General features: G+C 26.0%; 1 protein-coding gene across 2 annotated transcripts in view; it reads left to right on the forward strand.

The window, feature by feature from the left end:
- LOC129955785 (MATH and LRR domain-containing protein PFE0570w-like) overlaps nt 1-9,110 on the forward strand; it is a 92,280-nt gene extending 83,170 nt beyond the window's left edge. Inside the window, exons 9-12 of one of the 2 annotated variants that reach the window (XM_056068250.1) lie at nt 777-840; nt 4,984-5,109; nt 7,705-7,803; nt 8,900-9,110. In XM_056068250.1, coding sequence (XP_055924225.1) covers nt 777-840; nt 4,984-5,109; nt 7,705-7,803; nt 8,900-9,025 — 415 coding nt within the window. In that variant the 3' untranslated portion in view covers nt 9,026-9,110. The remainder of the gene's footprint in view (nt 1-776; nt 841-4,983; nt 5,110-7,704; nt 7,804-8,899) is intronic. The other variant, XM_056068251.1, reaches the window with a different exon arrangement.
- Nucleotides 9,111-13,780: the final 4,670 nt, after the last annotated feature.

The following is a 13,780-nucleotide window of genomic DNA, read 5'->3' on the forward strand; positions in this document are numbered from 1 at the left end:
GAATAATCCCCTAGTTCTGCTTGAAGCTAAAAAAAAAAAAAATTATCTTCTATTGATGACCTTTTGTGTTATTGATAACTAGGAGTAATTAAAATTTGCAAAATTTATTTTGTAATGTGTAGTCAAGATTTTGAGCTGTTTGTTTCTTAGTGTTTGGTATTCTTTTTATTTTTCAAAATTAAACAAAAGCATTAAAAAAAAAAGGTCACATACGAGAGAATTACTTTCTAGTAACTTTTTAAATACTGTATTTTAAATACATATTTTACACACACATACATACATATTGTGTTATTTATTTCTGATGCTGTACTTATTTATTTCTGATGCTGAAATCAATTGATACGCATATTATTTCTTCATACATTAGAAGTAAGTTATATTGGATTTGCTTGTTATATGATATTATAACAAGCAATGTCCAATATAACTATTTCTTGTTATATAATCTGCTATAACAAGCAATTATAGCAGACTTTCTTGTTATACATATTATATATATCATTCCAGTTAAGAAATGCAACAGGCAATATGAAAATTTGTGCAATTTTCTAGTATTTGTATTCAGATGAGGGAAAGTGGTACTGGGGGAGGAAAGGTCTTGATATAAGTGAACTGCTTTTTGAATTCAAAAATGTTCATCATTTATCTATAAATAGTTATATGTAAAATCATTTAGTAGTCAAATAGCTATGTGTAATTAAAATCAGAATATTCATTTGTAAAATTTTTATTATTTTTGTTAAAATAAAAATGATTTTACTTTATTTTTGCAGAAATAAAGAAACAATAATTGACATGAAAGAAGTGGTGCAAGCCATATATCAAGGACGTTGTGATGTAATTATTATGTTTTAAATTGTTCTTTATTCATTTTTTTTGTTGAATTTTGTAAAAAAAATTATTTTATTTATGCATTATTTTCACAAGTTAAATTTAGTTTTAAAAAGTGTTATACTTAAGAAATTTATTTATCTTGTCTAAGTTTATTGAGATGAAAAAGTGAAATGTATCAATTCTTTAGTGCATTGGTTCCCAATTCAATTTTCATTTCCATGTCCTTCAATTAGTCTCTATATATTTATATCCCTGTAGCACTCACTTGTGTAAAAAAAAAGTTTTTATTGATAATGTGGAAAAGATTAGATTAGTTTACAAGCTATTATAACATTTGGAATAATTTTTTTTATTTGACATTTGTAGTAGAATTTAATTCAGTGGTAAAACAAGTGAAAGGAACATTGAAATTTTGCTTTAAGTTTATAGTGCTAGCTAATTTCTACTCACTAAAAGAATTAGTTGTTTCATGCTTGCTTTTAATTGCCTTTTAAATGCAAATTTTTTGGATAACTCTAAATGGAAAAAGATGGAGGGGGGCGGACAAATAGTAGGTGGCACTTTTTATTAAATCTTATATTACTCAGGAATATTCATGTAACATAATTGATAGTGGTGGGGATGAGGAACAGGCAATCATCAATCAACTGCTGGGTGTACTCCTTCCTTTTAGTTATTTCATAAACAATCTTTCAGACTTTTTTTCATATAAATTTTATAAGTTTAAAAAAAATTTAATTACTTTTCGTTTTGAGTTCTTCTGCCATTACCAAGATTACTTCTGCTTACCTGTAATTGTTTAATTATGTGCCCTAATTGGTAATCACAATGCATAGCATAATTAGATTTGAAACTTACCGTGCAGAATGCTACCATCGTAATCTTATTATATTCCTTTTTGATGAACAATAATCTGTTATAAACAATAGAATAAAGTACCTTTTATTCATAACTATTAGAAGTGCCTTTGAAGGTTATAGATTTTGTATTTATTTAATAGAAATTTGTGAAATTAAAATGTCCTTTAGATATAAATGTTTTGATTTTCGAGAGGGATATAAAAAAGCTGTCAAATAGATAAGCATAATAACCGATTGATTTTTTTCTACATTGTGTCACTGTATTCAGTTTTCTTTCTCTCTCTCTCTCTCTTTTAAAGTATTATGTCTCTAGATTGTAGTATCATGTTGTTTCTTAAATATACATTATCATGATTTTGTGAATAAGTATTATACCTTATTATGATTATGATATGAATCATAATGGTTAACAATTTCTAGGATGCAATTTTATTTATTGATTTTGCATGTGTACTGTTTTACTGAGAAAATTATTTTTCTGTTAGAGATTTGTATTCAAACATTTTGAATAAAATGCTTTTGATATATATATATAAAACTAAATTAGTAAAAATACCAAGTTAATATTAGGAAAGAGAATAAATATAGAATCAAAAAGGAAGAAAATTAAGAATCCGGCCTGAAAACTTTGTTTATTCTTTCTATGTTATTTCTATTTTATATTTATTCTTTTTGCTAATATTAACTGGGTATTTTTGCTAATTTGGTTAAGTTCTCTGTGTTTTAGTAGTAGCAGCATTAATACTCTCTAAATACAATTGTGTCTTTTTTAGTTTTATTCAGGAATAATCTTTAATTTTTTTAGTTTGTTTTCAGAAATAGATTTTAATTTTATATTGAAATTTAATAATGCATATATTTTTGATTTTCTTATAAAAGTGTAAAGTTCATTTTTTTTTTAACTTATTTAAAAGGGACTTTTTTTTTTCTTGAATTTTCACACAGTGTGTATTTTTAGGTATTTGTTTAGTATATGGGCCATTAATAATTCAAACAGTAAAAAAATTATTGAAATGAACAGTTTTATTATTTAATTCAAAAGAAGGAAAATATAACAAGTTGAAGTTCATAGAAAATACACAAAATTGCCAGGACTGATAAAAATGCATGCAATTGCATATTGATACTTAGTGGTTAATCCCTTGCCATCAGTAATAGCATGGCACCTATGAGGTATAGAGTTTGGATGAAAGAAGGAGGTATCTTCCATTCTTCCTCAAGTTCAACTCACCTTCATGAAGAAACATTCTTCCTTCATGAAGGTCTGGGAATTGTTTTCTCCATTCAAGGAGAGTCAAACAATGGTGGGAGAACCAGTTCAGGATTGAATCGATGTTTCAGATCATTGTCTTTTTGGAAAATGCTGCCATGACCAAGAGAATTTGTACATACAGGCATGTGGTGTTCTAATGGATGTCTTGAAACTGAAACTTATCCATGATTCCTTGAATTCGATTCAGGGGACTCATACTAAGAATGACGGACACATTTACAAACCATCACATTTCCACCCCCTTGCTTTATTGTTTGAAATCAAAATGAGTGTTAAGAGGATTCAAAATGTGTGTCAAGAGGATGATGAAAATACTGTGTTCCATCCAAACCGAATAGCATGTATTTGTTTACTTCACTCCAAAGTACAACTTCCCACTCTTTTTTGGTCCAGTCTGTCTGCATCTTTATACGTTCCGTATACACCTTGCAATTTTTCCGTAAAGATCATCGGTTTCTTGATGGGTTGCCTCCTATTCCATCCTGCTTCTTGAAGTCTATGCCTGACAGTAGGGGTAAAGAGTTTTGTGTTCTGGGGGTCACAAAGTGCAATGTCTACAGCTGTCAGGTGGGCATTGGCATATGAAAGATGTATGATATTCCTGTCAAAAAAACAGTATGTACAACAAGGACATCTGGACTTGGAAACTTTGTTTGTTAATCATCCTTCATCAATCCATCTCTTCAAGAACTTCAAGATTCCACTCTTTAATATATTGATTTATTTCCAAAGTTTGAATAGTGCCGAACCTTGAGTAGTGTTCGAATAGTGTCGATGAACTATGGTTGCCTGTTATCCAGTGGTCATATTATGGAAGCCATGACAAAAATCCATTATCAGTAAGAATGGAGGAGTTTAATTAAGCAAAGCACTAATGTAAAAACGTTTTAAAATAGAACTGATGGATAAAAAGAAGCATCACTCCAATTGTAATGAAATTTCAAATTTTTCAGACATAGCTAATTATTACTGTAGTTATTTGTAATTAGATTTATAGTACTTCCAAAAACATGGAATCCTCATTTAAAGGACGACATAGAAGAATGGAGTCAATATAATTTGACAACACTGGAAGAAAATATGTTAATATATGTTTTTCGACCATTACTATTTATATACAGTGAGGAGGATTGATTAATCCATAATGTTATTTATCATGATCTGACTCCATGTAAGGGTTTGGAAGCAATCACTCTTCGGTTATATCAAAAATATATCTTTATTAGACACACAACAACATCACGCCCTATCCCTCGGAGCTACTCTGGTTATATCTCTCTGTGCTCGCCAAAAGGCGAGAAACTGAGTCATGCTGCACATTCAAGGCCATTTTATGATTAATGGAGATGAAATGCACATCAAACTTTGGTGCACTTTCTCCGAGAGAATTAGAACGATCGCTACAACAGTGTATAATCTTGTTCAAATGTGCTTTTAATAATGTCTATGAATAATGAGAATAATATTAATTTTACTTTTAATTTCCTTAACTCTTGCTTTTGCATGCTGTAATATATTTAATACTATTTCACTCAAAATGGTTACAGTTAAAAAAATAATTTAAAAAGGATTTTTCTTAACTTAAACATATTGCCATTTTTGACTCTTTTTCCTATAATAATTTTAACATTAATATAATTTTATTTCCTTCTATCCATATCTACCTAGATGTGAAAATAAGCATATGGTATACCAATTTCTAACAGATGATGTCTTTTTATGCTCTGAAAGTTTTAGAAATAAATCATCTTTAGAAAATTTATCTTTTATCATTAGAAAATAAATTATCTTTAATGATTTTTTTCACAATTGTTTGGATTCTGTTGTATAGGAAAGTCACCTTTAGATCAAATAATTGTAGATAAAATTATAATACAAGAAATATTAAACTAAAATTTTGTGTATTCACATTAAAATTTTGTGTTTTTATCATCTCATTGTGTATTTTTTGATAAATCCATTAATGGGTTGTTATAATTTCCTTATTAATGAAATGAATTTTCTTTCAAACAGCAACATGTTGTTGATGTCTACCAAGAAATAATAAAAAGTGATAGGCATATATTTCATTGTACAAGAGACGGAAAAAATCTGAAGCAATTATCTTGGTTTGGTCCTTTCAAACAGAACCCCAATTTGGTAAGTCATTTGAATCTGGAAATTTTAAACTTATATATTTATTTTAGAAAGCTTTATTGAAGTTTTAATTTGATGCTATTTCGGCTTATCAAAATGTGCTGCTAATTTTTTTTCCTGCAAAATATAGGGATTCCTGTCTCGATATGGTAAAAGCTACTGGAAGCTTGTAGTTATTTGAAGTTACTAGCATAATAAGATAGTATGGAAATAGCCAGTAGACTAACTTAAGATTAATAACTTCAGCATTGCCATACGGAAATATATATATATATATATATAATATATCAGGGAAATTTATTATGAAACTGAAAATAAAAATACATATAATCAAAACTATTTGAACTGGGTGCAAAATATTAATCCATTATTATAATTGCAAAACTATTTTAATTAAATAAGTATTTTACAATAACAATTTCTTTCCTCTTGTCAGAGATCTTTTTGTAAATGATAAAGTGTCAGACTTTATTGCTAATATTTCTGTAAAACAATTTTTTTAACATCATGAATACAGATTTACTTCATTCTTCATATGAATGGATGTTATGGATGACATGAAATGGCCGTTATTGCTTATATTTTCTTTTAACATTTTAACTTTTATTTTGTGTTCATTTAAAATTTCTCATACATTCAACAAAATGCTTTATAATTTAAAAATAATATTAAATGCAAGAAATCAATTTGTTTGAGGTATTGTAATTATACATTTCTATTGTAATTTTTGCAAAAATATTTTTTAAAAAAATATTTTTTTGAAATTTATACCTTTAAAATATTTTTCTTCTATTGTAATAAAGAAAAAAAAAATGATAAGGATCAATTTCGCCCTTTCTTATTTATAGGTTAAGTATTTTGCTAGCATTCAGGTGATTTTTTAAAAATTATAGTTGGAGGGCTAAAAGTAAATGCAATTTTTATGTCATTTAATTTTTTTTCTTTTTGTATTTGTAAATTTTGATGTAGTGATTTAATGTTATATTTGTAAATAATTTTTTTTTCTGTTAGTTAAGTTATTGTTCCATTCTGATTTGCATGTTGGTAAACAGTCTGGATAGGGGAGAACCCACTTGAAGGAGACAAATCATCTCATTCTTCAGCATTCTGCCAATGTGCATATGTTTTTGTACTGCATTTTTCATGAGTAAATTTGACAAACAGTTCTGAGATATGACTGGTTTGCTAAAAGTTGATCAAGATGGGCATGTATTTTCTAGTGTTGGTTAATATATTTGCAAAAAAAAAAAAAAAAAAAAAAAAAGAAAGAAAGGTTTTATATAATTGTAGTATTTTAAAATTGAAATTCAAGTAGTGAAAATGTCCCCCCCCCCCCCCCCCGAGCATTAAATTTTATTTTACATTAAATTTAGTTAAAAATAATAGAACAAATTTTCAAGTACAGTTGAGAACATATTGTGCAGTAACTAATAAAAATAATATAAAGCAACATTGTTCTGAGGATATTAGGTATATCTGAAAAAATGAGAGATATTTCTTTAAAAAAATACAAACTTGGAAATATCAGTGAAATTCAAACAGCAGAAATTATGATTACCTTAAACTATTAATAAACTTCATTTTCATAATTTTTAGTGACTAATTTCTATACTTGTTTAAAACTAATATTCTTTCGTATATATGTAAAAACAGTTTTTGATTGAAGGAAAAGCAGACATTGAGTTCTTTAATAATGTTTTTTATTTTTCATGATGTTACAGAAGGAGTACAATTTTTTTTTTTTTCCATCACTAAGAATTTTTTGTATGAGTTATGATCTCTTCCCTATTTTTTCCACACAATCTATAGAAGATGGGAGGAGAGAAAAGAAAGAGCATAGAAATGTACTGAAGAGCTTGTATAGCTTCTGAAGAGATTTTCCTTGAATTCTAGTAGAATCAGCATTTATTTTATGCACATGCAGATTGAGGAATGCAATGTCCCAAATTATGCAATTTAAATGTTAAAGTGAAGTCAAAGTGCAAAAGATTGGAATATAATTATTTTTAGTATGTGGATAATTTGAAGTTATTATATATGTATAATATAAAAATACTATTGGGAAATAATTGTTTTGAAATTTTAATTATATAATTAAAATTTTAAAAAATTATTTCCCAGTAGTATTTTTATTCTGCGAAGTTTGTTTGTGTCAAATTTGGTAACTGTTGGTCGAATGTTCTCTTCTATTAAGTATTAGCCGACAAATAAGTAGACATTCATTTTTATCAGTAGTAGTTATTTGTTTTTGCTTGTCATTAATTTCTCGATATTATTATTAAAGCATTGGAATAAAAAAAAATTATTGATCTTTTTAGTAAAAAAATCTAGCTATTTTAATTATATGATTGTTAAATTTTTAATTTCTTTATTACTTTTTATTAAAATATTCTTGCATAGGTCAATGAGAATTAATGCAGTCTTTAGCATTCTCTTTATAATATTAAAGAATTGCATATTTTTTTCTTTTCATAAAACCTTATATTAGATGTTGATCAACTTATGAAATTGTATAAAAGGAATCTGAAAGATCATAGACATTGTTAAGAAATATATTTAAAATTTATTTATTCTTATTACATCTCATTTTTTTTTCAGCAGATCAAGTTACATGATTACTTTATTAACTTGTTCAAATCGAAATTTGGCCCAAAAAAAGACGTGTCTTCATATATATATGAAGTTTGGATTCCGGAGGTAATACTACATTTTTGAAGGATATTTATTTTGACTAATCCTTTAAAGAAGATATTATATTCTTCTTTTATTCATCACATGTTAAATATGAGGCAATTAATTATAGATGAATATAATAATGTATGGAAGCTGCATTAACCAAATTTTATTAATTCTGAACACTTAACAGCAAAAAGATTATATGACTAGGTTAACAAAATATAGAGGAAGATCTAAGGAGGAATCATCTTTTTGAGATGCACTTAAAATGCTGAGACCTTACTTACCTGATTTTGTGAGTTTTGCTGCATGTCACACAGTTTCTGAGGAAAGTTTGGAGAAATAAATAAATAAACTTCTACCTTATATATATACAATTTTCCAACAAATTTTGCTGTGTGTAATTCAAATTGACTATTCATAATGATCTTCAAGTTTAGCAAATTTCACCATCTGTTGTTGTATTTGTATTTGAACACAAGCTTAAAAATATTCTTTCCCCATAAAAGGCCATTCCAACCACTATCCTGCAAAAGTAATTATCATTTTTCAGAATAATTCTTGCTATCTATTCAAAACCATTTTAGAGATGAATTTCTAGTGACACAATGTCATCTCCCATGTGCCCATCTCCCACTTATCAAATGCATTTTTTGAAGTTGAAGATTATTCATCAACTTGTTGCAGCCACACTATTCAATTATGGCTTGGATATTGTTTAGTCTATTTCATAATTGCACAATTTTGGAGTTTATTATTCTACTACTAGGAATTAAAACAGTAGGCATAGTAAATGTAAATAATAGCCATTTTTGTACTTTTAAAATTGAGTGTGTAAATTCAGAATGTTTATTACAAAATAATGGACTTCTAAGGAAAAGATTATTTTTACTTTATTGTAATAAAATTGGTCTAAGGATCTGGAATAGGTGGATGGAAATTAATCATATTAAAAGTGTATTAAGTTTGAATTTCTCTCAGTATTAATTTAAAGCAGCCAAGTGAAAAGATAAATAAACATATTTCAATTTTTTATAATAGCTGAATAATATTAAAAATATTTTTTTCAATATCTAAAACCTGCTATAATTATCTTATATGAACTTTTATTTTTCAGGCCATTATAAAAGCTATATCTCTTATAAAACATGTAAGCCTATTAGAAGCTCAAATTGTCTTCTTTAGTCAAGACATGCAGAGTCTAGGTGAAGATGACTTTGCAGCAGAAACTGGTGGTTCATAAATTTTCTCTTGTCTGTGAGACATTTTAAATTTCATGCCATTTGTGTCACAAAAGAGAATAAAATGTAAGACTCTCCTTAAGAAAAAGAATGAAAGAAAGATTTATTTTGACACCATTTCATTCAGCATTAGAAAAACTGTTTAGAGTATTTCACATTTTTGTACATTTTCACTGAATTTTTGTTTTCTCAAGATTTTCAACTGTTTTGTATAGATTTCTTGTAGTGAGATTTTATTACCTAGATTATATTATCATGTAGTTGCAAATGTAGAATAGAATGCATCATAGATTTGTTGACATTTCAGCAGAATGTGCATATGGAGTTAAAGGCTTTTTATTTTAATAATTTATTAAATTTTATTTTCATAAAATTAGTAAATTTAATGTTTTTGCAATAAATGTTCTATGGTCATTATGTCATTATATATATATATTGTTCAAGAGCTAAACCATGAGATACTCATATAAATGTGTCCAACTTGTGCCTTTAGCTGTGTAAATGGATTTGAGAATTTTATATTTTGGCCCTTTAAACTGTTGGAGTAGTTTCTTGCCTCTCCTTCTTAGCCATTTGCATACAAAAATGATTTTAAATAATCGTCTTAATTTTAAAAATATTATTAAAAATTTCCTAAAAAAATTTTTTAATACATTTTTTAAAAATTAATCTTGATTTAAAAACCTTCTTTATTTTCCACTTTAAAGTCACAGAATATTTTTTCTGTCGTAAATGAAATTCTAAAGTCCTCTCAAATAAAGAACATCAAATAAAAAAGGTTTGATAAACCATGTTTTTAAAGTGCGGTTTCTTAAAATATGGGTCCCAACTCCAAAAGTTCTTAACCAGGATTTTAAAATAAGGCTAAACATAATGATTTGTTTGCCATTGTTTAATTAAAAGTAGTTTTTTTCACCAGCAATTTCCATCTTCAAACCCAAGCCTAAAAAGAGCCATTTGCATTAATTTTAGGATCACGAAAATGCTGGTACTTAACGCAACTGCAGATTCTATAGTAAAAGCAAATATAACTCAATAAGTCTTCTTCAAATGAAAAATTTTCTAAGTAACTTCATATTAACAAATTTCTTTATAATTCTGATTGATCAATGCTTCATTTTTTCGATGTATTATTGTATTTGAATTGGGGGGGGGGGATCATGAATGAGGTTACAGATTGCTTTCCAACCCAAATGGAATTGGAAGGGTAGAAAGGTTTTAAGATACTTTGTTTAATATAAATATTCTGAATCAAATCCTGAGTGAATAACTGAAATGTGAATAAATTTATGAGGTTTTCTTTTCATAGAAATCAGTGATTAATAAATTTAGAACTGTTATTTCCCTTTCTGCCATTTTGCTTAAAATGTAATGAATTCCTAAAAAGTATTCTGCTTTAACAAACTTTTCACTTTTTTTGCTGAAATTAATTTTCAGTTTGTTAATTTATCCAAATTTTCTTTTAATTTTATAACAAATCGTTTATTTTTCACAATTTATATTTATCATTTATTTGTAGAATTATATATATATATATATATATATATATATATATATATATATATATATATATATATATATATATATATATATAATATGCATCTTAAGGCAAAGTTTGGATGAAATTAAATATTAATTCATTTACATGATTTTAAGATGTTATCGTTTTTTCCCAGATCTTTTTGGTAATTTTTGAAAAAAAAAAAAAAAAAAAAAAAAAATTGTGCAACTTTAAAATTTTATGCAATAAACAAATTGATTTTTCTTGTTATTTTATTTATTGTATACTGATTATTTGATAATACTTTAAAAGATTTATGTAATCAGTTTAATGAGATAGGTGGATAAATAATATAATATAGAAAGTAAAGCAATGTGAAGGAAAATTAAGCACATAGTAATATAAAATAATACAATTTTTTTTGCATAACAAACTTTTGATTTTACTAGATGATGAATCAGTTTAGCTGTTTTGATGAAGATTTATGAAATAATTTCATTTTATTGTCGATATTTTGTTTATTTATTATTTATCGAAATGTTTCTCCTGTAAAGAAAGGAACGCTGTGCATTTCATTTAAAAGATTATTGAACTTGTCTGAACTTTGCTGGGCTTCAAAAAATCATTTTACTATTTAAAAAGGAAAATAATGTTGTAAATGTTCTCTATTTTATTTTTTAAGGTTTTTGTTTTGACTTAAATATTTATTAATTACTGATTGTACGTTGCAAATCAATTATTTTCACTTCATTATGTGATGTATATTAAAATTCTATTTTAATCATTTAGATTTGAAGCAATATTTTCTCTTTTATATTGTTTTTAGAAATTTTTTTTTCTTTCAAAAAACAAATTCAGAGTGGAGGCATGTAAACTCGAAAATTGCAGTGTTTGTTGACTACTGACTGCATTTTATTCTTGTATATAATTGAACATATTATGACTGTCTTTTGTATGTTTTTGTCATATTGAATTTGTTAGCTGTGTGGAAAAGTGCCCAAAAATCTTGCTGTGTATTCTTGTATCAGAATATTCATTCATTATGACTATTTACTTAAAATTATCACTGTACAATGTAATATCCAATTTTATTTTTATAAATATTTTAATATCATTTCTTTTCTGTTGTATTAGTTTGATTTAACATTGTATTTGATGAAAAATGCATTATACTTTTTTTGTTATCTTGAGAACAATTTGGCATTCCATCTCTGCTCTGGATAACCATATAAATATTCTATCTAAAGTATGTGATATCATTGTCAAATTTTCTTAGAAAGTGTATTATTATTCTTAATTTTTTTTAAAGATTATGATGTATGATTTTGCATTTGTTGCTATAATTATTTACTGAATATTTATAAAATTATATTATTGATAATGCATACCCAAAGATAAATTATGTAAGTAAAATTGGGATAATACTCAGTGTTGTTTTTTCCTTTTCCTTGTACTTACATTTACACATTTATATTAAAACTATATGTTTTGTTATTGATTCATTGTCAAAATCATTTTCCTTTATTTTATTTTATGAATGTTTAAAATGTGTACTGTGTTTATTGATATAAATTTGGTGTCATGCTTTTCTTATATTGCTATGTTTAGAATTTACTAAATGTTCTGTTTCTGCATGATATAATTCTGTATTTTATAAGTTTAGCATTTTGTCAATACTTTTTCATTTAAAAGTTTGATTAAAACTATTTAATTTATGGATCAACAATCTAGAAAAAGAATATTTAAAATTTTTGCCATATCATTTGCTGTTATATATATTTTTCCCCTCACGTATTATACATGTTTGGTTTTTGGAAGTGGTCAAGAATTTCAAAAATGACTTGAAGATGAAATTTTGAAAGGTATTCTTCTTTTTATCAAATAAATAAATAACAAGATTATTGCATGCTTTTGTAATTGAAATTAATTGGAAGTATATTGATAACTACAAATATTTGTATTACTGATTAGTGACATCATGTTTTATGCATCTAAATACTTATAGAAAGAAAACTATATCTATTGAAATTAAACAGTCCTTTTATCATGTGGTAATTTTTGTTCTAATATAATTTTAATTGTGAATATTTAAAATAAGATTCTATTAAAATGTGCCAGTCAATTAAAAAAAAATATTAGCACCAAATTAAAAGTAATTATTGTTATTGGCAAAAAAATAATGATTAGATGTTTAATTTCTTTAATTGTAAGCTGTGAAATGATATTTGAATGATTCTTTGCTATTTCCAATTAATTGGACATTACTGTTTTATTTATGAATAAATCTGGTAATATTGTGCAATTTCTATAAATTTCTTTAGCCACAAAGTATTTTGTGTGAAAAGTTGGATTACTTTGTGATAAATGTGTAAAATCATTAAGGAAGTCTTACATTTTTCTTTGCAATCTTTTTAGATGTTGGTGCATATCTTAATTCATGTTCTGTTTTGTTCCTTGTCATTATAATAAATATTACCACTTGGAATTTGTGATGATATGTTTTATGATTCCCCACCCTTCCCACCTCTTCAAAATCTTTACTTGATAATGTGGTACATAAAACCAACTAAGCATTTTATTAGAGACCTTAGGGCTTTTTGATGTGCTGAAATATAATGTACTCATTTTTCATTTATTTTTATATCTTGGTATAAGATATATGTACATGTAATCAAATATGATTAAAAATTTTTTGAATATTATTGAATGAAAAAGACCGTGGATTACATTTTACTAAGTTTATTCATATTTCTGTACTGCTCTTGTTGTAGGCATTAATTCTTCTATAAAAGCATTTGTACAGCTTTTATATATAAACAGCCATCATTTTGAAAATCATCTCTATGTTTTGTTTACTTCTTGGCATTATTTTCCATGTGACTGTTTATATATAACTTGTTATTTTAAAATGTGTTGTAATCTTTCTGATTTTTGAAATATTTTAAAAGATGATTTTATCCATCATTGGAAATACATTCAAATAGCCTAAATTATTTTTTTTATAATCAAATATTTTGTTCCTATTTATTTGCATGATGTTTAGAACTTAATGTTTTACCCTGATTTCTGAGTCTTGGTTCACAGTAATTATGATTGGTTTACAACATAATTTATTTAAATAGCAAGTTTTAGCTGTTATCATAGTCAAATGTACTTCTTTAAGCATTTGTTTTGTTTTTATGCCATGTGTGTTTTAAACTTTTTAAAATAAAATTTCTGAGTGGATTACAACTGTTCTTATAATTTGTATTTCATA

This window comes from Argiope bruennichi, chromosome 2 (assembly GCF_947563725.1).
Source record: "Argiope bruennichi chromosome 2, qqArgBrue1.1, whole genome shotgun sequence".
Classification (NCBI taxonomy): Eukaryota; Metazoa; Arthropoda; class Arachnida; order Araneae; family Araneidae; genus Argiope; species Argiope bruennichi.